General features: G+C 40.8%; 1 protein-coding gene and 1 long non-coding RNA gene across 4 annotated transcripts in view; one reads left to right on the top strand and one right to left on the bottom strand.

The window, feature by feature from the left end:
• LOC102461834 (secretory phospholipase A2 receptor) overlaps window positions 1-27,914 on the top strand; it is a 191,163-nt gene that overhangs the window by 82,197 nt on the left and 81,052 nt on the right. For 2 of the 3 annotated variants that reach the window (XM_075933483.1, XM_075933486.1), the window contains one exon: window positions 24,955-25,008. In XM_075933483.1, coding sequence (XP_075789598.1) covers window positions 24,955-25,008 — 54 coding nt within the window. Of the gene's footprint in view, window positions 1-2,804; window positions 2,835-2,965; window positions 4,540-24,954; window positions 25,009-27,914 lie in introns of those variants that run through there. The other variant, XM_006111649.4, reaches the window with a different exon arrangement.
• Window positions 407-27,882, bottom strand: LOC112546176 (uncharacterized). The gene is made up of 3 exons (XR_012905183.1): window positions 27,481-27,882; window positions 27,257-27,349; window positions 407-544 (listed from the first exon to the last, which is right to left on the bottom strand). It is a non-coding gene; the product is annotated as an uncharacterized LOC112546176 (long non-coding RNA).

Here is a 27,914-nt window from a genome sequence, read left to right as displayed (position 1 = left end):
CCCCCCCCCACCCTGGCAGGAATGTCTCCCCATTGTTCTGACACATATTGTGCAGGACACAGGACACAACTATTTGAGGGACGTTCTGCTCACCGAGGTCAAGGCAGATAAGGAGGCAATGGAACCTCCCTTTCAGAGAGCCAAAGGCACCTTCCACAACCATGCAGGGCCTGCTAAGCCTGGCATTGAAACGTTTCTGGCTTTGGTCAAGGTGTCCTGTGTAAGATTCCATAAGACAGGGGAGCAGAGGGTAGGCGGCATCCTCCACTATGCACATTGGCATGTCCACGTCCCCGACCCTCATGGTGCAATCGGGAAAAAAAGTGCCAGCATTCATCTTCTCCTAGAGGCTGGAGTTGCAGGTGTCATGCACCTTCCTTAACCACTCGATACTGATGTTGGTGAACCAGCCTCGGTGGTCCACGACGGCCTGCATTCCTGTTGATGTATTAGGAGCCCCAGTGGAGAAGCTCATGGTGACAAATCCAGTGACGAGCCCGAGGATGAGCCAGCACAGTAGGATGGTGTTGATGGCCCTCACCATCTATGGAAGGAGACAAACAGAGAATCACAGGGTTGCCAGGGCCCTCGGGAGGTCCATGAAGCCAACCGTCCCCGCACCTGGCACACCAGGACCAACCCCCTACTTACTCATCCCCCAAGAAGGCTTTGTGAAGGTGGGACTGAAAACCCCTTCCAGGACAGGAGCTTCCACCACTCCCCCACCCTTCCCTAGGGAACCCCATTCCAGCAGTTCACCACCTTCCTGGGACAGTAGCATGAGAGCACCATATCACGACCACAACGGTCAGTCTCCCCACACCGAACTGTCTCCTGACAGAGCAGTAGCTGTGCGGCATAGCGAGCTTCCAGATAGCGATGGCGACCCACTTGTGGAGGGGGTGCGGGTCTCATGTGGGTGTCCTGTCACACGAGAGTAGAGGCAAGCCATTCACACAGCTTCAGAAGATGTTCTTTCACATGTGGAAATTCTGGAACAACTGCTGGTCGTCCCACAGCTCCATGATAATATGGTCCCACCAGTCAGAACTGGTGTCCAGTTGCCAGAAGCAGCAGGCAAGGACGGGTGGGGTCAATGCTGCATGAGCAGCATATGGAGAAGAGAGGACATGCCCCATAATGGGCTGTGGGGGTTCTGTTCCTGCAGAGCCACGAGGGCAGCCTGCAGTAACTGCAACAGGAGGTGTGGCATGGGGTCTAAGAGCCATCGACTGTTTGGAGGCAGGTCAGGCTCCATGGCTGGGAGAGCTGTGGTGTCTGCAAGGGCAACCAGAGCAGGAAGTGAAAAGGCTTTGCTGACCCTCGAGGAGGTAGGCAAAGGAGAAGAGTGTGAGACACGGCAGAATGGTGGGGTCCCTTTAAGCACGAGCTTCAGATAGCCTCAGGAAGTGCTGTCCTGATAACCTGTCTGAAGTGCTTTTGAGAGGCCTTAATTTAAATGCGATTCAGTGTCCAATGAGTGTGGACACTCTACTTCAAACTAGCTCAGTGTTATTTCAATGGACATTTGCTGTGTAGACACGCTATTTCAAATTAAGTTATTTTGGAGATTCTATTCCGAAATAGGTTATTCTGAAATAAGCATGCAGTGTAGATGTACCCTAAGAAATTTTCCCCTCTCTTTTTTTATGTGACATGAAGTTAAATATAGGGCAGCCTAAAAAATTACCTCACTTACCCTCCCCAAAGTACAAAGTCTGGCCTGACACACAGTGCTACTCTATAGACACAGGGACTAGGAATCATTACATCTTTCAGAGCTGAAAAAATTGCTTTTCAAGTCCACCCAAAAGCACTAAAATCATCATTAGGCCTGCTAGTTAGTCATAAGCCAGCCCTGTGTAATGGTTCTCCTCTGCTTGTCTGATGTGAATTTTTTTTTATATTGAGTAAATATTACAACCTTTTTCATCATCATGTGATGGGAACAATAAAGTTTTGTGATAATTTTGCCAGCTTCTTTTGTACCAAAAAAAAAAGAGCCCAAACATTACATTGCATCATATATATTTTGGGGAAAGCAGTAGAATCTTCTAAGTTTTCTCCACATGAAGTAGCTGACTCATAAGGCAGGTTGCAAACAGAAAAATTAAATCTTTGATTTCACACTGCTACAGTTTGGACATTGATAAAATGGATGACTGAAAATTATACCCAAGTATTTATGCATAGACTTTTCTATGGCACTCCACAGTATATGTGTCTCACAAATATTAATGAATTTAGTCTCACTGTTTCACTAGGGGTGTGTAAATGTTATTTCCCCTGATAGAGGTGGACTTGGCCACAGTCACCCAGGAAATTCGTGTGAGAATCAGGAATAGAATTCACGTTTACGTATTCCCAGCCTGCTTTCTTAACCAAAAGACCATCTTTCCAGTGTATGAATAAAAAAAGATTTAGAAGTATGAGACCCTGATAATCCTCATGTAGTAGACACTCAATCCTACTTCCACTGAAACCTATGGCAAAAATCCAGTGACTTCAGTGGAAGCAAATCAAACTGTAAGTGAGCATTCTTGAATATTAGCTCCTTTGTATTTAGAACATTCTTATCTCCCATGTACTTTGATATGTGAAAGAATTTAAAATGACACTATATGTCTTATTTATTCCAATGTGGTGTAACTCCATTGGCATCAATAGTTAAATCAGGGACAGCCCATTTTTGTTATAAATATGTCCTCTCCCCCATCCCCAGTAGCAACTATACACTAAACATGTATGTTAACTTTTATAAGTTGCCTGAATAATTTTCTTGCTAATTTTGGATTCTGTTTCAGATATCTTTGAAACAGTGCAAACTGTAAAAGGTAAATTCTATTATGTGATACATTTATCTTTTTAATCAGAAATACTGAAGCTAAAATATTTTCTGTATTTGTATAGTGTGACTTTCTTTCACTGTTATAGAACTTTTCTTCTGCTGCTTCTTTCCTTTTAGCATCATACCATCAGATCATAGCTCTCGCTGTAATGGTGACACTGGTGATGGTGGCTGCTATTTCTACATTTCTATGGTGCCTGTACAGACAGAATGGCAGTCTCTTCTCTAGAATACGATGGTTCAGAAATCCATATTATTCACAAACTAACTCTGACTCTTTAGCTCTGGAAGAAAGCAACCTCATTTCTGATTTCGAGAGTGAAAATTAATGATGCAAGGAGGACCAAAACAATTGCATTTAATAAAAAAAAATTCTGTAGAATGTTGTGAATTGGTTGCTACTTAGGACCAGATCACCTCTTGTTTTTTTGCAATGGACAAAATGAAGATCGGAAAAAACATTCAAATGGGAAAACAGCTATCAAAAAGAAGGGCAGTGAAGCCTAAGTAGCAGCTGTATGATCCTTCCTTCTGCTCCTGTGAAAACTTCTCTGTGTAAGGCCTCTGCAGATATTAAGGGAGCACAAATGGACAGAGACCAGTTAGAACCAGGAAACCTATGGCATATGCTGCAGCATCAACTCTGTAGCATTAACTCAGGTAGCTTTGCATTCCATTCCTGCAAAACCCCGTGGAAAACAAGTTTGCTGGTTATGAACAGTCTTTCTTTGAAGTTCTGCAACTCTAGCAGATAGATTACTCAAGGAGTATCACTCTCTGTGATGATGCAAGACCCAGGATGTTTGCTGCTTCTGTTCTTACAGATTCAAATACACTGAGCTCAGTCTTGCTCCCATTGAAGTCAGTAGTAAATCTCCCATTGACTTCAGTGGTACAGTCCAGATCCTGGAATGAGATCCTGTTCTAGTTTGATATTGGTTCAATGCAGTGTTGTTAAGTAACCAGTCTTAGGGGAATCTCTGTGAATCTTACCCTTAATCTGCAGTTGCCTGAAAATCATCAGGAACTGCAAAACCTCTCAGGTTACACAAGACAATTCCACAGAAACCCAATGCTGTGAAGGCAGCAGAGATTTTTCACTTAACTTTGTTCTTTCTGTGGTTTTTATTATTATTTGTTGTTGCATTTCTTGAAAGCAGAGCAAAATTTAATCACATTACTACAATAAACTTTTGCTCAGTACCCAGTTTTGTGCAAAGAGAGTGACACTAGCATCATTTTTTTTCAGACAGAGGAATAGCCCATGTAGATTTCCAGCATGGAAAGAAATAAGCCATTCTTGATTGGTTTGTTTGCTTGTCTTTAAGGGGTTGGTTTTTTTGTCTGGTTTGGGTTTTTTTGTTTTATTTTGAAAATTAAAAAGGGGGGGAAATTGGAGTGTTAGAATTGATCAGTTCAGTCCACCATTCCTACTTTATTGTTAAAATATTTCATACTTACAATAGCCTACAGATTTAATTTCTTCAGATTGTTAATATACAGGAGTTACGCCCAGTTACCAGTTAAAGATTAAATTTTGAGATAACACACTTGTTTGGGATTTTTTGTTTTGTTTTGTTTTTGTTTTGCTCATCTTGCATTGATCTTGCATTGATCATGTTTTTTGTCAGTGTTATTCAAGCTATGGTAAGAACTTCCTTTTTTTTTTTACATAAGGAATTATTGTTACATCACCTAATTCTCATTAGCCCTAACCCAGGGCTATAAGAGTTGACTGTGTTTTCTGTTCTTCCTGTACTGGACTTTTTCCCCATTCCTCTAACTTGCTTTTCCTGGATCACAGACATTTTGTATAATTCCTAATTTGAAAATTTGGTGAACATTTTTTCCTTCTAATTCATACCAATATTGATGGTATTAGCAATTTGTTTACAGTTATTTCAGTTGAAAATTAAAATAGTGTACTAAAAGGATAAATAATGCTCTTCTGTGTTTATTTTCCCCTTAATCTTCCTCATATTAATATTTTGTTTGAGCCAAATTCACCATTAACAGAAGCAGGCACAAAACATTGACTGCAATGACATTTTCACCAGCAGTGAACTCTCCTTGTCATTGTTTGGATTTACCAAAGCACATGCATGGAGGTTGTATGTTACATTTCGCTCTGCCATCCCACTCTCTTGGAAGGAGACAGGGCAGGTGATTTTGTTCTGCAACCATTTTTAGTCTATCCTTTGGGGCCTCCAGTGCACAACATCCATGCATCTCTAGCCACCCCACATCTCTTTCCTGAGATGAACTGTTCTTCAGTGGGACAGCCAGAAGGGAAGTTGTGGTTGCTTTCCATTCCCATGATATTTCCCTCTTCCCCTAGTGTCACACTGTTAGATTTTCCACCTTTAAAGCTTTGCCAGTACAAACCTGTGCTGAATTTAACTCTAAAGTTGTTTTCTCTTCCTGGCCTTGACAGTCTTAGCCCTTCTCATACATCCATTTTAATAAAATCCACAGCACATCCACACATTCATATACTGACATAATCATTGTGCAGCTATACTGTGCACATTAACCAACAAAACTCTTCATCACCTGCTCCAAAGCCACAGATCTCTTCCTGAGTCACAATATAAATAGTATTGGGGAAAGTGTAACTAACTTTGTAAGACCAGCCCCTTGAAACTTATGGCCTAATTCTGACCACCTTTACATCACTATAAATCAGGAGTAATCTTTTTGTAAAACAGTAAGATTGGAATCTAGCCAGGATTACAAACACACAATGGGTGATTAAACACTGGAATAAATTGCCTAGGGCGGCTGTGGAATCTCCATCTCTGGAGATATTTAAGAATGGGTTAGATAGACATCTATCAGGGATGATCTAGAGAGTACTGTGTCCTGCCCTGAGGGCAAGGGACTGGACTCGATAACCTCTCAAGGTCCCTTCCATTTCTAGTATTCTATGATTCTATACGCAGGTCTTACTCTAGCCAGTAGATGGCAGTGGTATACATAGAGCAGCCAACTCAGTTAACATTAACTGATCTTAGAAGTTGAGCAGATGGAGGCTATGACGTGCTGTACTGGGTCAACTCCTATTTCTTTTGATAGGCAAGTATTGCCACTGATTTTAGTGTGTGTAGGATTGACTCCTTAAGATGACTGTTTACACATACATCTATTTAATTTATATTTAGAATCAGTGGAAGGATGACAATTTCATTTTGTGACAACTTCCAAGGTTTCAGCATTTGAAGGGGTTTTTTTTTTTTCAAACTGGAATGAAAACAGAATAATTTGAAAATTTTGAGAATCGAAAATTTTGAGAATCAAAAATTTTGAGAATCAAAATTGTGTCAAAATGTCCACTGGAATTGAAAATGTCAGATTTTAGCTTCCCTTCTCTCTTTGGTGTCAACCAGAGTTGCCATCTTGGGCCTCAAAATTTTCGCTGTCAAAAATTACATAAACATCTCTACACCTCTGAGAAGTGATTTCATCTTTTATGAAACAGCAGATTTTGATGAAGGTGTTCTGACAAAAGTGCTCCAACAAACCCTGTTTATTATAGAGATATTTGTTTTAATGTATTTATACATTCCTCTCATTTGTTGATTCTGAGCACAATACTTTATCAAGGCTTTATGTTTGAGGAAAATGCTGTTTGTTTCAGTTCTCAGTTTCACTAGTGAATGGAGATTTTATCCTTTTTCATGGCTTATTCAAAAGGAACTGAGCCTTGGACATGCTGAACACCCTCAGTTTCCACAGACTTTAAGCAGAAATTGACTTTTGATATTCTTGGATTTTTTTCCTATGCCTTAACACTACTTTAACTACCTGATACTTGTGTAACCAAGTATCTAGTGATTAAGGATGGTTAAGGAAAAAGTAAGCATACAAAAGATCATGTATTATTTCTGTAGTATCCATTCTAACATATATTCATTTGTAAAGAGGGCCCAAGTAGATAGAAACAAAACTCCCTCAATTATGTCTGTGTATTTGAATTAATAAAGCATGTTATTTTTCATTAGACATCTGCTAATTTTGACAAGCCCTTAAAAAAAAGGCAACCTCTCAACCTGTTGAATAGGTCTCCAAAATAATTTTAACAATTAAAAGGTCTTGTTGGAACAAAAATTAAATTGAAAATATGACATCTTCAAATTCATGATGGTTTGTCTAACCTCATGGATCGTTGCACAGGGGAATAAGGTCTCTCTTCACCTTCCTCTCTCCACCTACCCCTGATCCAATCACCCTAGATCTCCTTTCTGTGGGAAAAAAAATGGTGGCTGCATGCCCAACCTTTTTTAGTGTGTAAAGAGGGACAGAGATGGAATGGAATCCTGGCTTCTCCTTTGGTATGAGACATTCCTACCAACATGGCACCTATACTTTATCAACATACAGCAGTAATCTTTGAGTTGGGGTTACACTGGAATGCCTAAGCCTAAAAAAATATGAGGCCTGATTCTTCCAGTATAAATCCTTTAACTTTAGTGACTTGCCACATTTTAAAAGGGGAGAATCAGGCCTATTAAAGTAGTAATTAACTAATTATTGTCTTTAAGGCAGACCAGTGTACAAATCATATCCAGCCACTCATTCAATGACTCTTTAAGCTCCTTCACAATGATTAGGACAACTGATGGCGTGTGATGGCTGTGCCTAACATGAATGATATTGTATCAATACATAGCAGTTACCTTGAGTAAAAACATTCACTCATGTAATTTTGGTTTCCTTTTTATATGGATTTTCTTCAGGATCAGCTGAGGAAATCCCCTCCATTATTCCAAAAACCACATATGGCGGGGATTTTGAAATGGCTATTAAAAATTATACTTTCAAAACTGTCTCGTGAGCATGCTGCTTCAGATCCCATTCCCTGAGGCAGCAACTTGGAAAAGTTACAGTGGAAGTGGGTCCAGAAGCGTGTGTCTCATTCTGACAATTACTGGAGCATAATAAAAGAATTCGGACTACAGGGTCCAGGGAACATGTTTGCTCTTCTGCTTTTTTCTGCGGAAGTGCAAACACGTACTTTCAGAAGCCCTGTCTTTCTCATTCCTTGAGGAAGAAAGGATCTTCTGAAAGAGGGGAATTTTCCAAAGTTTGGCCCAGTGTAGACGGGCCAAATTTCAGAAGAGCCTCTTCCGAAAAAAAAATTGGAAAAAGCTGTAGTGTAGACCTAGCCAAAATGCGCTGCCCTTTTCCCTAGCCCAACATTCCTTCCCCCTGCCACTCATGGGGCAAGATTAGGGATTCCCTTATCCCTTTCAAGCAGATGATAGGAGAACCATTCTGGCTGCAGAGCCCTAAGGAGCAGGCCTGCACAAAGATAATGATCTGTAAACTGAAGGAAAGGTGGACTCCAGTTAGTCAGCAGCTTCATGCATAAATGCTTCCTTGACATTTGTTTCTGCATTGTGTCAAATAGCTTGATGCTTTAAGACTTGATCAGACTCCTGCAAAAACCCCTGCTACCAGCTGGATGGAGTACAAAACTTTAAAAATGTATCTATAAAAGAAAAAATTCTGAGGCTTAATTAGATATGGACTGAAGCATACAAACCTGACTGCCACTAATAGTTCTACTGGTGGTATCTAAACTCAACTCTTTTGAGTTCTCCCACTGTCACCAATGAACTTACCTATCTATAATCAATTAATTAGCTACCTACTTACATGTGTACTGCCATTAGTGTACTGCCTGAGTACCTAAAATTCTGTGTTACTGGAAGGATTACTTCTCCAGGGGCAAGAATCTAACAAGGCTGCTGAGACAGCCAGCAAATGGGCCAGGCTGTGGACTGACAAAACTTTCCAAGTGATTTCATGGTTAAGGACAGATTAAATTACTTCAAATGCAAATTATCTGCCAAGTTTGAGAGTGGGCTTACGCTGTGGTTTTAAAAGCTATGGGTGCCTTAGAGTGGGGATGGAGTTACATCAAATCAGCAATGGCGTCTGGAAAGTTTCTACCTGTGAAGAACAGAGACAAACAGAATACCTACAGGGGCATAAACGCCCGAACCCTTTCAATAATCCACTGAGCACTCCCCAGCACTGGGCTCCAGCTGGAATGGAAATGGGACCCTGGCCATAAAGACCTTGCCCTATTTGGGGTGTTTAGTATTTACACTCACTTACCTCCTGCAATTATTGAAAAAACATCAAGATTCTGGCTGTAGATGCATAAGGGAAAGGGGAGACATTTTTTCATGTGCCCTCTCCTCTTCCCTACTTCAACCCATGTGTCCACATACGAGCAGCTAAAATCTAGGCCTGTAGGGTAGATTCAGTTAATCACTTGGATTTTAACTGTTGTCTGAAGACATGTGCAGGAAGACAGCAGACAGAAGGAAGTCGCTGGTACACAACAGACCCAGCGTTTCAGGAAGCATGCCAGCTGTTTGGGGCAGTGAAACAGTGCATGCGCTTCCTGGGATGCCAGCTCTGGCTTGCAGCTGCGGGACTCCACCCCCCACGCTGCAGGAAGCTGGTGCTATTGCCATTTTTGCAGGAGGTAACGCCAGCGCAGGCTCTTTCTTGGGGGAAGGGGGATTGAGGAAGGGGCTGGGTCACCTCACACCTCCCCGGAATTTCTTTATGCCCTCCAAGAGGGGTGCACTCCCCAGTTTGGAAACCTATGATCTAGAGCTTGCCATGTCCACTATAGGGACTAACAACCCTTCCCTTCATTAAGGATACTGAGATAAGGTCTGAAAGGGCTTAATTTGAAGCTACAGGAGTTTATACCACCCAACTATGTACTATGGGGTTCTTCCGAGATACAGAAAAACCCCTCCGCATCCAGGGAATGCATCTGCTCTTCTGCTTTTTTTTGCAGAAGAGCAGACGCGCTCTTTCGGAAGCCCTGTTTTCCTCCTTCCACGAGGAAGAAGGGCTCTTCCGAAAAAAGGAGACTTTTCCAAAATTTGGCCTAGTGTAGACGGGCCAAATTTTGGAAATGCCTCTTCCAAAAAAACTATCGGAAAAAGGTATACAAATTGCAGAGTGCAATTTGCGTACCTTATTCCAATAGATCAGTGTAGTCTAGACATAGCAGCCAGTACTTTCAGTTCTGAATTGTCTCAAGTTGAATGTTGCTTTAGCTGCGGCTAAGTACCAGATTATAAATCTGAGACTTCTACTTTTTCATCCCTGCTCTGACATTGATTTCCCTGTGTCCTTAAGAAAACTCTTAATCCTGTCAACTCTATTACCCATACTGTAAAATAGTGAACTCAAAAAGAGTAGAACTGCAACTGCAGAGGGCTAAAACTACTTCATCGGGATATTAACGTTTAACCAGTTTAGGAGAAACCAGGCATTGTGATGATTGATTAATCAGTAAAGGTAGATCTACACAGCAATGTTATTTCAAAATAACTGGTGTTATTTCTAAATAATAATGTGAGCATCTATACAGCAATTCTATTATTTTGAAATAATTTTGAAATAACAGGTGGCTTATTTCAAAATCTGTAAACCTCATTCCATGAGGAATAACATTTATTTTGAAACAGCTATTTCAGAATAGCAGCTGTGTTGATGCTCTATTGCCCCGGTGCCTCTTGGGGCTCTAATTCGAGATAGCACATCCACATTAGAGAAGTGTGGGCTTCCCTGTAGTGTGAACGTGCTATTTCAAAATAATCGATTTCAGAAAAAAATTCAGAAAATATTTATTTTGAAATAAGTGTGTTGTGTAGATGTACCCTAAATGTTTGTAAGTATGTTGATGCTATAAAGAGTTTGATAGTATTAGAAACATAAATGCTTTTTAAAGCACAGGTCCTATTGTTTCACGTAAAACCATCGCATGTGGAATGGAACAAAAGCTTACATGGAAAATAACAAAACTTGTTGGGTGCAGACCAAAACTCTGAAAGAGATTCCTGGAGCATACAGTGTTTTGTTTGATGTTTTATTTCTTGTAGATATTAATTCAACTCATGAAACTGATAGCAGTTAAACTCCAAATACAGCTGTGGGATCAAGTTTGTTAATTGTGTGTTAACCCTCCATGGAACAGATTGAATTTAATGTGTGTATGAAAACGTCTCAGGAAAGCAGCAAAAGAAACACTTCAATGTGTCTTACCTATTATCAGTAATAAAAGAGGAAAAATGTATGATGTTATATGAGGCATTAGTAAGTTCCCAAACTGCGCACAGAAGAAAATTGAGTCTTATCCTCATTTTCTCCATGACTTTTTTTCCACACCCTTCAGCAGCCTTAAGGCTGAAATGCAGGTTAATCTTAATGATGGGATCTATGAGAAGAGCTGAGGTTACGTATTTGTTTGGATATAAAACATTTGGAGAAGAATGCCTATTTATGGATTTTAGGCACTCTGACAATAATGAAAGGGGAAATTTTTTCCAAGAGCACAAATGGGATTTGGGCACCTATCTGCTCTTCAAGTCTTTGAAAATTTCCCTCTAAACTTACAACTAGTAATTAAAAATAACAACTGGTCAGTGGCAAGGAGACACCACAGAAGCATATTCCCATCCTACTCCACTTAAAAATCCTCATTCTTCCCCTGCAGCCTTATCAAATAGATGGTGTTATGTAGTGTACAGATATTTATTCCCAGTTGCTGGAGTCAAGTGAGGGAAAGAAGGTTTTTCAGGGTGGGCATTGAACCAAATACTGGCTCATTCAGCATTTGGCTGGCTATAATTAAAATATGATGTGGTTAGGGAAAAAAGTATAAATTAAATAGTTAACAAGTTAAATGCATCTAATAGTACCAAGTTAAAAATAAGAAAGGCAAAGAAATTAAATTCAGGAATGAATAAATAATTTGCTTAAGATGCCGGAGTTATTTTGCTATTTGATATATCAGTTTGTTTGTTTTAGATCATCATTTGTAAAAAAAATAAGCTAGATAGCCAATAATTGTTGGCATTTACTATTGTACCTTTACTAAAGGAAGCATCATCTTAATAGCAAATGATACCAGATTGGCCCAGTGGGCAGTCCACAAGGCCGATAATCATTTGTGGTTCTGAGGAAGACAAGGTAAAGAAAAACAGAAACATTTATGTAATTTAATGCTGATCTGTTTGAGGACAAGTGCAGTATTCATTGAGGGTATGTCTACACTACCCCGCTAGTTCGAACTAGGAGGGTAATGTATGCATACCGCACTTGCTAATGAAGCCCGGGAAATTCAAATCCCGGGCTTCATTAGCAAGTGCGGTATGCATACATTACCCCGCTAGTTCGAACTAGCGGGGTAGTGTAGACATACCCTGATTGAGCCCAAGGCTGGTGTTAATGAGGTGCCAGGCCAAGGTTCTATTTCCTACTGTGGTGTTGCCTTGTGTGACCTGAGCTAACTCATTCACTTTCTCTGTGCCTCAGTCAGCCCATCTGTAAAATGGCAATAAGGATATTACCCATCAGTTTGAAGCATTCTGAGATCAATTGTTGAAAGTGAGTCACATTGCTCAACTCAATTGCTATGTGAGTCAAAAAAAATATCTGACTGTTAACTGAAGGGGAAAATCCTTCATGATCTCTTCAGAAACAGTTTCAAGTGTCCTATTTTATACTTTTTAGTGCTACTGAGAATATGGGAGAAGACCATTAGCTGGAAAATTTGAATCCAGAACTGCATTTTTTAGTTTTATTTTAAAGCCAAATTTGGAGCATTGTTAATTCTAAAACCAGTTTTTGCTAACATCATGTAATGAATGACTACCAATTTCATCATAAAAGGATGCATAAAAAATTGTTCTTTTAATTTATGTTGTGGGTAAAAAAGATGTGCAGTATTGCCAGCCAAAAAAAACCTTGTTAATCATGGAATATGTGTTAGTAACAGTCTTCTGAAAATGTGGCATCATGCATAAAAACAAACTAGGGTAAGACTACATCTCTTCTGTTTGAATCAATGTCAGACACTAAATATGTGTTTCCTCCATGCTTCTTTTTCTTGTCCAAAGTTTGGATTTAGTCATATATTGTCAAATGACTGAGTCTTTACTGTTCATGCTTTGGCTTTTGAAGCCAAGCAAGACTCTTGGCTTCATTCTAGCTTCTCCCATTTTACAGTGTTCTGGCATGCCTTGATTTACAGTGTAAATGACCATAAAAATATGTAGGCATAAGGTTAAAGATAAGTGCTTTGGTTGCAATTAGGGTTTCACTTACAGCTGGGGTAAATGATAAGATTTGTGACTGTTTTAAGGTTAAGATGAAAAGTATTCTCTGTGTGTGTACCTGAGTTAAGGTGGGTTAGGCTTAGTATGTGGTAAAGATAATTCTGACACATTTTTAGCACTTTCCATTTTAAGATCTGTACAAATGCTAGAAACCAAGTACTTCCATGTGCACACACTGGATAGCACTGTAAAATGCATATGAAAATAAATTGTGGGATTTATAGAATAAAATGTTGTCATTCCAGAGCAAATGTGTCATAGTTGATGCTCTTAATTTGTGCACATCAGTTACAGATTTTATGTACACAGATTACAACTACTGGGCTTTGTTGGCAGGACTAGCATATGTTTAGTCCTTTGTGAGTTCTGGTCCCTATATGTATTCAACACATGATCAGCATGTGACCGTGTCCCTGTGATAGATTTCTAGCAAGTGGTGTCCACTGGTCTGCACTTGCAGAGTTGCCTTCATGTACCAAATATGTATTCCAAACCTAGGATATAACTTGGGCAGTGTGGACCAACCCCTCTCTAGTTCCTTCTTATGGCCACATGGCCTGAGCTGGAATCATGTGTGTCCACAGACACCTCTATGTTTCTTCTTCAGAACCCATTAAGATATGGTGCATAGTTTTTAATATTGTTAGAGTTTGGGGAGAAACTAATCTCAGAGTCCTAGGCTGTGTCTACACTGGCATGAATTTCCAGAACTGCTTAAAACGGAATAATATTCCGTTTTCAGTTTTTCCGGAAAAGGAGCGTCTACATTGGCAGGCTGCTTTTCCGGAAAAGCCCTTTTTCCGGAAAAGCATCTGTGGCCAATGTAGACGTGCTTTTCCGGAAAAGAGCCCCGATCGCCATTTTCGCGATTGGGGCTTTTTTCCGGAAAAGACTACTGGGCTGTCTACACTGGCCCTTTTCCGGAACAGTGTTCTGGAATAAGGACTTATGCCCGAGCGGGAGCAGAATAGTTTTTCCGGAATAGCGGCTGATTTTGTACAGTAGAGCGTCGTTGCTTTTCCGGAAATTCAAGGGCCAGTGTAGACAGCTCGCAGCTTATTCCGGAAAAGCGGCTGATTTTCCAGAATAAGTGGCCCAATGTAGACACAGCCCTAGGGCTCGTCTACACTGGCCCCTTTTCCGGAAGGGGCATGTAAATTTCACCAGTCGTCGTAGGGAAATCCGCGGGGGATTTAAATATCCCCCGCGGCATTTAAATAAAAATGTCCGCCGCTTTTTTCCGGCTTTTAAAAAAGCCGGAAAAGAGCGTCTACACTGGCCCCGATCCTCCGGAAAAAGTGCCCTTTTCTGGAGGGTCTTATTCCTACTTCAAAGTAGCGGGGAAGATTTAAATCCTCACTTACCTCTGGCTCCTTCTGGGACTCTTCACCTAGGGGCAAGGTGCATTAGGCCCACCTTTGGAGTTGCAAGTGTACCTCTCACTGCTCTTCACAAGCAACACTCAATTTTGGAAGTATGCCTTGAGCTTTCATCATGTGACGGTCTTTTTAATAATCTCTAATTCCTGGAGACTCCTAGGAAATACTGTAGGATTGACAACCCTACTTCACTAGGGCCATCTTTAGGATTTATGGAGCCTCCATACAATACTATTAAACTGGTGCTCCATGCCTAATGGCACCCATGAGGGGAGGGGAAGTATGGTGATTTTTTTTAGAGATGTGATTTTAGAAATGTGATTTTTATAATCTTCAGCAACACACTAATGAAATATTTTTAAAGCAAATTTTAAACTAAGCTTTTTCACAGTTTCAGTGTCTGCTAACAGGTCTGGCAGGCTTTTTCACTTTTATGTTAACTAGATCCTCTCCAGAGAAAACAGACCCAGAGAACAGGGATAAGAAGAGGCAGGTGGGTGGTGGACATTAAGACCCAGTGTTGTCCCAGATGATCAGGTGCCCTATGTACCTGGGTATTCTGTGTAAGGGTAAGGACAGCATTGTGCTTCACCCTCTCTGCCCCTACCCAGGCCCAGGAAGGAGCTGGAGGAGCAGAGCAGAGGCTTGTCCAGCTGTTCACAAGAAGGAAGGGGAAGGAGGGTGCTCCTGTAAGAATGGCTTGGGGTTGCTGAGAGAGAGCACACTCTTCCTACAGCAGCTTTGACTGACTGGCTGCTGCCCCACTTACTCATCTCCTGGGTAAGAGCAATCGGAGGGGGTTCTATCCCCTCTGAATTTGCAAAAGGTCTAGAGATGGAGACCAGCCCCAAATGCCATTTGCACCAAAAACCACGTGAGTTAGCAACAGTTAGGCTATGTCTACACTGGTACGATGTTGCCCCAGAAGTATGCAAATGAGGCTAAGCAAGGGATATCGCCGACCCTCATTTGCATATCTAATGAGCCTCCCTTTTTGCGGAAAGGGCTCTTGCGTCAGAAGGAGCTGTCTACACTGCCCTTTCTTGCGCAAGAAAAACCCTCTTGCACAATGCCTCTACGCTGATTATTTTCAGGAATAAGGACATTGCGCAAGAGGGTTTTTCTTACGCAATAAGGGGCAGTGTAAACGCTCCTTCTGGTGCAAGAGCCTCTTTTGCAAAAATGGCAGCTCATTAAATATGCAAATGAGGCATAGCGATATTCCACACTTAGCCTCATTTGCATATTTCTGGCGCAACAACCTGCAAGTGTAGACATAGCCTTAGTGTCTGATTCAGCATTAATGGGAGACAGAGAGAGGCTGTACTTAGTTGATCTTATAACACAAAATTCAGAGCCTGAACCAGAGACAGCGGTAGAATTTCTTGCTGATGCAGAGCTTTTAGCATTTTAGGATTTCCTTCTCATCCGGAACTTTGGTTGCAGTCAATGTTTATAATGTAAATGTTTGGATTGGTCTAGCCCAGACTCTCCCCATGATTAACAAATAATGCATTATAATGATGAGCCAGTTTCTCCACTGTGTAAATCTGTTTAGCCCCACTGATGTCACTGGAACTATTCTAATTTACACTGGCTGAGAATCTGGGCCATGATAATAACTAAAGAGAAACACAAGTTCCTTATTGGACAGCAGCAAATGTGGGTCAATTAAGACAATTATGTTAAAAAGGGAAAGAGAAAAACATGGGGATATCTATGTCCTATGATACTGCAGCATGCCAAGTAGGTCACATCTATTCTCAGAAAAAAAAATCTTCTGGGGAAAAGAGGACCAAGGGAGAGAACATGGAAGAGGGAAGAAGCCCAGGGTCCCAATGCAGTGATTGGGGAGTGAGGACTAAGGATGAAAAGGTGTGATGAGGAGGAATGATGAAGAAAGAGGCTCAAGGAAGAGTGTTTGGTTATTGACCTCAGCTCATTGGTACAATTTTAAGGCTTTCTGAGTTTAGCCTGAGCTGCCTTTGTATCTTGCTGGTGTTTCTTGGCTGAATTACTTCAGTTAAATAAGGCAAATTACAGCCTCTGAAATCAGCATGGGTTTGCTTCACAATCTAATAACAAGCCACATGACAAAATCAAATACACAGAAAGCCTTTTCATTTATTTTTTTTAATCTGTGGGGAAAATTCTTGACCCACACAAAATTGGGCTGTGCCTGGATTTCTCAACTGGGACACTCTCTCCTGAGGCTGCCATATGACAAGAAACTGCTCTGTGGCACTGTTATGTCCCGAGAGCTGTAATAGCCTCTACTGCTGGTACTCTCCCTCTAAGGGGAGAACAGCCCGTGCGCAAGGAATATACACAAAGAGGTATGTGGGAATGCACATGAAGCGGTGTGAAATCTCCATGTGGAGTCCCCAGATTCTCCCCTCATCCTTTCTGCAGCAGAGCTGCATTTGTTCCACTTCATCAGGACAATGTGTCTGTTGAGGAGGAGTGAAATTTGTTCTATATTATCTATGTACATTACCAACATATCAGAGCTAAAAAATAATCATTTAACTCCAGTTGAATGACAGGATTTTTCTGCTGCTCTACTCAAAACAAATTACTTCAGAGCCATTACTCACATGAGCAAGACAACCAAAAGTTGGCTCTAAAAGGTTTTACCAGGTAGGGGTTAGGGAGATGCGTAGTACTCCTTTTGATTATAATGGAAAGCTAGTTGTCAAAGAGCCATAGCCAAGCATAAAGAAGAACACTACACAAGGGTTTTAGGGTCTGCAGCCCAAAGTCTTGGGCTAAGGGGGGGGGCTCGCAAAAATAAATCCATGTTACATACATCAGTGCACACCAACACATCGATTGTGATCAACTGGTTGATTCTGTGGTGTCTGTCAGTTGATTGCAATCTTCGAGCCCCTAAAAGTCCAACAGTGCAGCAGGGCCCAGGCAGATTGCCTGCATGTCACATGCCCTTGCCGCATCATCATCATCATCAACCATAGGCTCAACGCCCATTGGTGTCTGATGCCTCCCTCACTACTTCCTTCCATCTTTCCCTGTCCAGTGCGAAGTAGCTTAGTTTCTGTAAACTTGCTCTGCACCAATCTGCTATATCATCTACCCATTCTCTGTGGGGTCTGCTTCTTCTATTCAGACCATCCATTATGCCAAAAACCAGGGTCTTAACTTTTCGCTCATTGTTCATTCTGCAGATATGCCTGAATAGCTGTAACTTCCGTTGTATAACCTTCTGCAGTAGGTTCTCTTTCAGCTGTATCTTCCTATATAATTCCTTGTTGGCGACCTTCTGCATCCATCCTATTCTCAGGATCTTTCTCTAACAACTCCTCTCGAATGCCAATATCCCCCTCTTTAACTCCTCTCACATCTGTACAACATGCTGCTAAATATATACGTTTTCAAGATGCTCAGTTTCGTTCCTAAGCTAATTGCTTTACTTTTCGCTATTTCCTTCCTACAGTCTAGATCAGTGTTTCTTAACCTGGGGTGCACGCACCCTTTAGGGGTGTGAGATGCCCTTTTTGGGGGTGTGAGACATGCCAGATTTTTATGATAGATCTTAGGTTTAAAGAACTGATCTACTTCAACGATTTTTAATAAGGGGTGCAAGAACATATTTTGAGAACCAAAGGTTCTTACAGGCTGCAGTAAGGTTACGAACCACTGGTCTAGATCATGCATCATGTTGCTCCCGAAATATCGTGAACTTCTCTATGTTCTCTACCTTGATCCCATCTATACTGATCTTCCTTCCTATTTCCTTATCTCTAAATACCATTGTCTTCTTTTTATCGATATTCATAATCAGTCCATACCAATACCCTTCCTCATTTAGCACATGCACCGTTCTCGCTAGCTTCTCTTCATCTTCCTTGATGATAACTATATCATCCATGAACCACAGGTTGTTAATTCTCATCCCATGCACTGATATCACTTCTACCTCTTCCTTGATCTTGTCCATCGCTCTCTCTAGGTGCATGATGAAGATACTTGGCAATATTGGATTTCCTTTTTAGTTGTACTGGCATCAGATTTCATTCGTATTGTTGTTTTACAATCAGCGCATCGACATTCATCTGACCAGCCCTCTTCCTTTATCCAGGCTTGGGACTGACATGAAATTCCTAGAGGCTTCATGGCGGAGTTCCTGGACGTATGCAGCTCCTGAAAGCAGCCAGTTGCTGGCATGTTTCTGCAGCCCATGGAGTGGGGGGCGAAGCAGTCAACTTCACACACTGCCCTCATCCCCAGCACAGTCCCCACAGCTCCCGTTAGCTGGGGATGGCACCTGAGGGTGCAGACAGCACCTGGAGACACACTGTCCTCCTGCCACAGGGGTATGGAGAGATGTGCCTGCAGCCGGCTGCTCCTGAGAGCGGTGTAGGACTACGGCATGCAGGCAGCATGCCTGAGCCCTGCTGCAGTGCTGGCCAAGAGCCACCTATGGTAAGCATCTCCTGGCTGGAAACTGTATTTTGCACCCCCTCCTGAATTCTACCTTTGGCCCCAGGTCAGAATCCCTTTCTGCACCCAAGGCAAGTTTAGTACAGTATTAATAGTCTTTATGTCATAATTGTGAAAATGTTTTAAACTAGGAAAAAAACGTATATACAGGGGCCCCACAAAATTTAATAGCCCATGGCCCACAGAGTGTTAATCTGGCCCTGGTGGTAGACACAATTCACAGGAGTAAATAGATGCCTTCTTCCCACCCACAGATGATGGAGAAAGATGTTGAGGAGAAAGATCCTTCTGTGAAAGAATTGCTAGGGGATTTCAGTGTCAGATTATAAAATTCAAGTGTCTATAGCCTCTCTGATTTGAAAAAACTGCAGCTAAAAAAATGAACATATGGGATAAGTGAGTCATAGCTACTTAAAAAAAAAAAAGACTTGTTGGCCTGAAGGGGGAAAACAACACCCACTCTTCCCAAACAAAAAGGCTTGTGAAATAAAATATAATCTGTTTATGTAGAGAGAGACTGTGTATTTGGTGATTTAGAAATATCTATAAAGGTAGGGCCCCAAGTAGGAAAGATATTCCCTCATTCAAAATGTGCAGAAAAAATATTGGGGGATCTGTTATAGAGTAATAATTTAGAAAACAAATGTTAGGGGAGTAAGTTAGATGTCCATTATGATGGAAGGTACAACATCTCATCTATTTTGTTAGCCAATACCATGTGTTTTAAAAGGTTTATGCTAAGCTATATAACTATGTTACATACTCCTATAATACTTAGTTAGGTATGCTAAGCTTTACAGTGGAATTGTATTAGCCAGTAAAAATCATATAACCCCAATTCCTTGTACATGCACGAACTGTCAGAAAGGAGATGTGTGTTTTGTAAAGGTTTGGCAGTTCATAATTAGTGTGCTAGGCACAAATTATCAGGAATAACTGAAACGGTTGTCTGTGAGCCAGATACAATGCTAGGACAATTGGGATAATTGATGCCAGTCCTAGAAATATTTGGGGTAGTTGTCTGTACCCTAAAAAACATGTGATAGAAAGTAGAGAAGAAACAGAAGAAAGGGTTGAGATAATTGGGGTATTTTATATTTTAGGTAGGCAGATAGGACATAAATACAGATCAAAATGAGTGCATGTCTTTGGAACAGATTTGAGCTGCAGTAGTACTGTTTCTCAAGGACTGATCTGTAGTTGCTTCTCTGTGCTGATCTATTTATTTTACTAATATACATCAACTGAGCTGAGTTATCTGACATATTGATCAATAATCTAAATCAACTCCACTTATAATTTTAATACACTTTTAATACACCCAGTCACTTAAAATACTGGTGGACCTTCATCTGAGAATGTAGGTATGTTGATTATAATTCTACTAGTTGTGATGCTAGGAGCTAACTCTCAGGCTACGTCTGTACTGCAGCCTTCTTCCGCAAAAGCTTATGCAAATGAAGTGCAGAGTAGAATATCGCCACGCTTCATTTGCATAATTGATTAGCAGCCATTTTTGCATAAGAGGCTTTTGTCTATACAGCTCCTTTTTGCGCAATAATCCCCTCTTGCGCAAAAGCCATTCTTCATGAAAAAATGACGAAGAACAGCTCTTGTGCAAGAGGGGGATTTTGTGCAAAAGGTGCCGTCCACATAGCTCCTTTTTGGGAAAAAGCCTCTTGTGCAAAAACGGCTGCTAATTAATTATTCAAATGAAGCGCAGTGATATTCTACTCCACGCTTCATTTGCATAAGTTATTGCAGAAGAAGGCTGTAATATAGACATAGCCTCAGAGAGGAGAGATACAAACGAGACTGTATAAGAGAGCAAAATGTATATTCTTCCTGGAGCTCAGCAATGAGCCCTGAGTCAGGAAGCAGGTGTTTCCAGAGATGATTTCTTAAAAAAATAACATTTCTAGCTCAGAGGGAAAAGGGTTTTTTGTAAGTTGCCTTAAAATTAAGACTGCTTTATTAGAACACAGTATTAATTTTCTGGAACACTAGAGCTATAAAACCACTAAACCAAAGTGAGGGAGAGCACAGTTCTCAATGAAAATTCTGATAGAGAAATAGGAGAGAAAAAACTAAAATGAAATGTATAGTGAGACATTATGTGATGTCTTTCTTAATACAATATCATAACAAGAATCAATCCTCTTCATGTGGGTACAGCCTAGACACCTGTACCCACATGAAATCACATTGAATGTGAGTTCTTTAACTGTTTTCCTTTAACTTTATAACTGTCTGTCTCTAGTTTGCATGAAGACAGAGAGCATAGTTTTAAGCTTGTAACAAATGCTATCTGGTACATATTTAATGCACTTACATCAACAATGTATAATAAGTTAAGAAAAGAAATGAAAATCTACTGAAATCTAAATTGTACAAAGACTCATGCTTAACTCTCCTAAAATGCGCTTCCAGCTTGTGGTCTCTTTTTCATATAGCTGTCTACAAGAAATCACACTAGGGAACATATCATTGGTATCATAGGCCCTGCTGCTTCATGTCTCAAGATGAAAAAAACATTTTAGGGGTGCTAAAAATTGATGTTTGCACTGTCTATCATTCTTCAGCAATGAAGTGTTTTTATACTTAATATACTGAAATATTAAGATAAGTACAGTAGACATGCAGCCTGCAGCTGTTCAGTTACCACTTAAAACACATTCTACATCCTCCCCCCACTCTAACTTTATAATTGACTGTTATAAAGTCAGAAAAAAATAATCAAAGAACTTACACCTGTTTTAGGTGCTTGGGTAAATTACTTTGTGGCTCAGTGTACTAACACAGGACCTAGCATTTTGGTGATCAAATTTGCTAAAATTCAAAAGACAAAATATAAATACAAAATCACAATGTATATTAATCTGTGAACCTTGATTTTATGTTCTTTAATGTTTGTACATAATACATTTCAAAAATATTTTAAAATAATGACCATTTTTATAGTGCAAACTCACTTCTGTACTGAAGGAAAAGATTGTGTGAGTAAGGATAATAATTAAATCACCAAGAGAAAGCCTGGATGCCAACATTTGTGTTAGTCTCTATGGTGCTACAGGACTACTCGAGTTTTTAAAGTTACAGACTAACATGGCTACCCCTCTAAGACTTTTAAACTTAGGTAAAAAGAATGATCACCAGCAGAGATATGGAGAAAGCTATTGTACCCAATAATCCCGAAAATAAAGTACTTTGTCTCGTTTCCATGGAATAAACACAACATTTAAATAAAAGTAGGAGAGATATGGAAGGTGAAGTGCCCTGAATAAGACAGGTGGAAATTGAAAGAAGATGGAGGAATGCAACAACAAGGAAGACTATAAACTATGGAAGAACAGAAGGGAAGCATGCATTTAAAATTGTTATTTGCTACTGACAGAAGAGGATCCAAATAAAAAGAGCCCAGATGAGTTCAGCATGCCAACCAGTGAATGCACAAGCATACAAGGAGTATTGAGAAACAAACAAGAAGAACCAGAAACACTTCTAAATTTTAGAGATTTTGATCTAATGGATAATCTGTAATTAAAATATGCTAGGATAATGATCATAATTGGAATGTGAAAATAGATGGGTTTAATCTGCATGGGAGAGGTATGAGAAAAAAGGGTGCATATTATAGGTCAAAAGTGATTATACTGCAATAACTTACAAGTTTGGAATAAAGAATCATATGATAAAATTATTTGAAGAAACTAACAAGGACTGAAAAAACCAAAAGAATTACAATAAGCGTCTCCTATGCACCAAAAGAACTGGTCAAGATCAAGCAATCCAACAATAAATGTAGACTCATTAGTTTTAATTGGATAATAGTTGGTTTACATGTAATAGCTGTCTCTGAAGGCGGAACATCAAAGCCTTTAGTACAGTTTGTTGTTTGCTGAAGTTATGAGCAAAGAGAGGTTCAGTCTACTGCTCGTAAAATGTTAGGCACTGGTGCAGATCTTCTGTCAGAAATCAGCTGTAGTTTTTTTTAATAAAGCATCTGCTAACACCATTCTCACTGAAACTGCAAAATGAAAGTGGAGTTCTGAAGCACAATATGGGAAGGATTCTTTAAAAGTATGATTAGGATTATCAGATTTAAATTACTTTCTTTTTATGACTGTGTATTTTTGGCATTGTTGGGCCGCGTAAATTATGTAAAATGATAGTAAATTTGGGTGCATTTGAAATATTCATACATTAAATACATTCCTCAAAAATAGCATTTTCAACTTTCTTAACAAATATGGTCCCTTTTGTGAATTTTTTAATAAAAAGAATCACTGATGAGTGTAAACATATTTACAATGAAAACATTAAGAGATTCTTATTTTATCACTTACTTGAAATACAAAAAATCATTTAATTTGTTATTTCACATATAGAGAAATTTGGTGTGAGTAATATTAAAAACATTTTCACTCAAAAATTCCCAAAACATAGTGATGAAATTTGCATGTCTGGTCTGGGGTCAACACTAATTTTTATTATTGCTGAAATTAATATGATAAATGAGTATAAAGAATGTGTCAATGGCAACTTTCACCTTAACTATGACTGAATGCCAAATGAATGTCTTTGGAGGGACACGTGTGTTTGATTGATTCAACCCTGTTGGTGACCATGCAAACAGTGTGAGTAACATTCGAGGATAGGTGACACAATCAGCCAGCAGTTGGTTAGAAGTTAAAAGAGATGACATCAAAGATTTTTAGTTTCTAAATATGATCTTGTTTGGCTGTGGTAACCAAACATTGTATACATAAGACTTATCTTTTAAATATTAACATGTGTTTATGAGGTTTTTTAATTTTAAAAAGGGAAATCAAAGGAAAATAGGCTTGTTGCGATTTTAGTCTTCCTGTTGCAACTGCAACAGCACTATCTTTGAAGGCATTATGAAATCATTGTGTTGCATGACTTCAGCAAAGTAACTGAAAGATAAGAGATCTAATTTTTCAGCTGGATTCTTATTGATTTCTGATATTTCTTTTACAATTTTCAAAGAATTCCTTAAGAAACTTCAGGTTTTTGTTTTACATAGTTCTCTGACTTAGGCTCCTGACTTTCTTAATTAGATCTGACATTACAGTGTTTTTGCAACTACACATTCTTATTTATTATTTTTCTGAGTCTTCAACATTTTTCTAGACACCTTCCAAAATAGAGAAAAAGAAATGAGGCCTGATTCTGATCACACTAACACCAATGTAACTCCACTTCTCTGGTGATGATTCTTATTTACACTGGCAGAAGTGAGGGGAGAATAAGGCTAATGGCCACTGTTCTGAATAATGTTAAAATTATATTAGATAAAATGCACTGAGGGGGTAATGAGACTCTAAGAACAAGTTTGGAGAAGGAAAGAAAGGGGAGAGGTAATATCAAGAAGATAGGTCCTGATCCAGCTTCTTTGATATCAGTGTGAATTTTCTGCTTATACAGATCAGACTCATAATACGGTAGCTCCCTCGGGGCTATCGTACAGGATGGTGCTGTGAAGCTCTTTTTAAAAGTATAAAATAAATATCTTAGCTAGTTCTTTGTTGGCTTAATGAGAGGTTTAAATGTATATGAGGAGCCTTGAAGGCCAGTTCCAAAGAGAGTTCTGTGCATAGAAATTTTTGATTTTGAACACATTTTTCTTTAAAAACAAGTAGTCCTATAGAACTTTAGAGACTAACAAATATGTATAATATTTTTGTTAGTCTCTAAAGTGCCACAGGACTACTCACTGTTTTTAAAGTTATAGACTAACATGACTACCCCTCTGAGACATTTTTCTTTCTCCCCTTTGAAAATGAGGAGCTTGCCGGCAAGTATATTTCTGGATTCTTGTAATGCAACAGATGAAGTGACATGGTAGAAAGCTGGCTCACTGGTGGAGAAAGTCTCTTTTTGAGTTTGATTGCAGCATCCAGTTTGTAAAGTCGTATGCCATGGCCACATGGGAAGCTCAGAGGGTTTCTTCACTTCCGCCAGAATGTCTGCAAAAACTTGCACAATAAAGTGTTCAGAGTGCTTGACAATCTGTGGTGAATCCTTGCAATTCTATGTATTTGCTGATTTTATTTTTCTCATTCTGAAGAGTTGTCATCTTACTCTGCAGATAAAATTGCTGAGATTCAGACTGAGCTATCTTCTGCTGCTGAAATAAAACCAGGTAGGACAAACACTATGTCTGTCTCTGTGTTAGTCAGTATCAGTTGCTGAGGTCATAGAGATGTTGCTGTAGCTTAATTCTACAACTTGCATATTGGAGCCTGGTGTTCCTAGATGGTAAAGTCTTGTTCCTAGATGGTGAAGTCTAATAGGGAAGCACAGGGTCCACTTCTAATCATTATTGCTAGTGTTTCCCTATGGGAGTGGGGCAGCAGTCCCACATCCCTTAAAGAAGCTATTATGAGGCCCATGGTCAAGAAACTGACTGTAAATGTTGACAAATGTGGCTGATTTCCCACTGAGATAGATATGGCAAAGTAATGGTACAGGTTGAACCTCTCTAGTCTGGGTCCCTCAGGAATTTGCCAAAACATGGGAGGTCAATATTGTCTAGCAGTATTAACAACACTTTCATTGCTTACTGAGCGCTTAGAAGACATTTAGGAGTAAAATAGAACTAAACAACAGCACAGAACACTAAGAGCCAGGACTGGCGACTGTAAACAAACATTAAGGGACTATGGGAAACTTGGCCATACCCAGCTAACTAAAATCATGCCAGATCACAGATGTGGTCAGACCAGAGAGTGCCGGACTAGAGAGGTAGCAGTTTCTTGATGCTTCAGATTTCCAGTCAGTCTGGCTATACACTTGGATGGGATTGGAACTGCACTTTTTGAGTTAGTTGCTGACCTTCTGCTAACACTGTATGAAGATAAAAGTGGCCGTGCTGACTCTTTCATTGACCACAAGACATTGTTGAGTTGTTCGTGGACAGCAGTATTTGCTCAAGAGGGTTCCATTCCTATCTTCCTGAGAATATTCTTCCACTGCCTCAAGGGATCTCCCTAGTGCAGGGGTCAGCAACCTCTGGCTCAGTATGGAACATTTTTTATGGAGCGGTTTTGTGATTCCCAAAATATATGCAACTTTTTCAATTAAAATGAAAAAATAATTTTAAAAATGCACAATTATTCGTGTCAGGATGGTCTTTTTTACTTCAACCAGAGGTGAATGTGAAGCAGTGCACCCTGGTAAGAACTGGCTGTACTCAGGCTAGAGCTGGCTGGGGGACTGCTCGTTTCAAGGGCTAGTTAAGGGTGTGCTGTAGGGGACGTGCACACTCCATGCTGGGATAGTGAGAGGGGTTGGTGGTGGCAGTTGCCTTCATCTGGTTGGAGGGGCCTGGTTCCAGCCTCCATCTGATGGCTGTGGTCTGTCCCCTGCTGCAATGCTCCTGGGGCAGACCCTGTAGCCCAGCCATGGTGGCCCTGCAACTGCTGCAACAGCCCAACTGTGGCAGCTGGCTTGGGCTCCAGACATGACAGCCTGACCAACAAGGCCTAGCCCCCATCTGGCTGCAGCATCCTGTCCCAGCTCTGATCCTGGGACAGGCCCGCAGTCCCAGCCCCCATCTGGCTGCAGGAAGGGCTGGTGGTAGGGGGTGCAGTAGTGCAGTAGCTCACCCTCGGCTAGGTATGGTAGTTCAGCCCTAGGGCCCCCCATATACTCTACTTCCCACCCCCAGGACCCTGCCCTGCCTCCTGCACTTCCAACACACCCCAACCCCTTTGCCCTGAGCCCCTCATACACCCCAACACTGACTCCTGCACCCCCATATCCACAAACTGCACTCCCAGCAGCAGCAGCGTTTCATTTATACTGTTATTAATCATTATGTCAATTATCAATAATATTAAGTTGTATTTTTCAGTCATGCAAATGGGCATTCTTATATGGCTCTTTGTTGACCACTTGCTCTGAATTTTGATGTAGTTTGGTTCTTTGGTTTGAAAAGTTTGCTGACCCCTGCTCTAGTGCCTAGGGGATGATATTGTCAACTTAATTGTTCTGTATGACTAGAAGGCCACATAGGGTTAGTGAGGAGACAAGGGGGCAGAGTATTTTGTAATACTGATGACTGCCAGCTGAACCTCTTTTGCATGTCTGATCCATCAAGACTAACCAATGCCTAACTTCCCTTATGTTGCTTACAAGACCAGCTCTGGTTTGTTTACTCACCCGATGGAGACTACATATACATGAGAGTAGCATTTCCCTCCAAGTTCATGGCTTCTCTATCTGGAGATATGAACCTGGCATAAGAAAGCATGGAGTTCCCTTTTGTTATGCCCTTGATGCTGAGTATCCAGGATCTCCTCAAGTGAAATCTGGAGATCATTTGCTACTCTTTGTGGGAGCTCCTGATCTATCCTGGGGGTCATCAGGCAGAGATGCGGAACACTTACCTCATTTAGCGAGGATGATGAAACAATTGTAGTACCTGGGTGGATCCAATCTGATTTTCTCTCCCTCATGCTCCAATGGAGCTGGCTGATGTCCTATAGGAGAGGGACAATAAGACTCATGAAAAAATGACAGGTGTTTAGCAAAGGGATTGCTACAGGGTCCCTTTGGGTCCATGGATAGTTGTATCTGGATGAAGGGCAAATCCTAGATCTTCTTAACTCACCCCTTACTCAGTGCTGATGGCTCGCCTGAAGCTTCTGTCTCATCAGAACACAAACCATTTCTCATTTGACCTGCGGAGGAGTGGTCAGGGCTGGTGGGTGAAAGCTCCTGCAACAGCACAGGAGAGGGGTATATCCCTGTTTCCTCAAGGCTGATTCCTCCTCTGGTGTCAGAATGTCTGCCATGAGGGTTGCCCTTGAAAGAAGGGCATGAGGGTTGCCATGAGGGTTGCCCCTTCGTGCCATGCCCATGCCCTTGCCCCCTCCTGCTACCATCATGACCCCATCTGCTGCACCCCGTCCTGCCCACCTCCCCGTGCTGCCTGCCCCGATGCAGCCTGAAGGCCACCGAGGCCTCCGCCCCTGCAGAGGCACTGGCAGGAGCCACCCCTCCCACCAGTAGCTCCCCCTCCCAGTTCAGAGGCCCCTCCCTTCT

The sequence above is a fragment of the Pelodiscus sinensis genome, chromosome 7 (genome assembly GCF_049634645.1).
Source record: "Pelodiscus sinensis isolate JC-2024 chromosome 7, ASM4963464v1, whole genome shotgun sequence".
Lineage (NCBI taxonomy): Eukaryota > Metazoa > Chordata > Testudines > Trionychidae > Pelodiscus > Pelodiscus sinensis.
The sequence above is the reverse complement of the archived record's forward strand: the minus strand, read 5'-3'. Positions and strand labels throughout refer to the sequence as shown.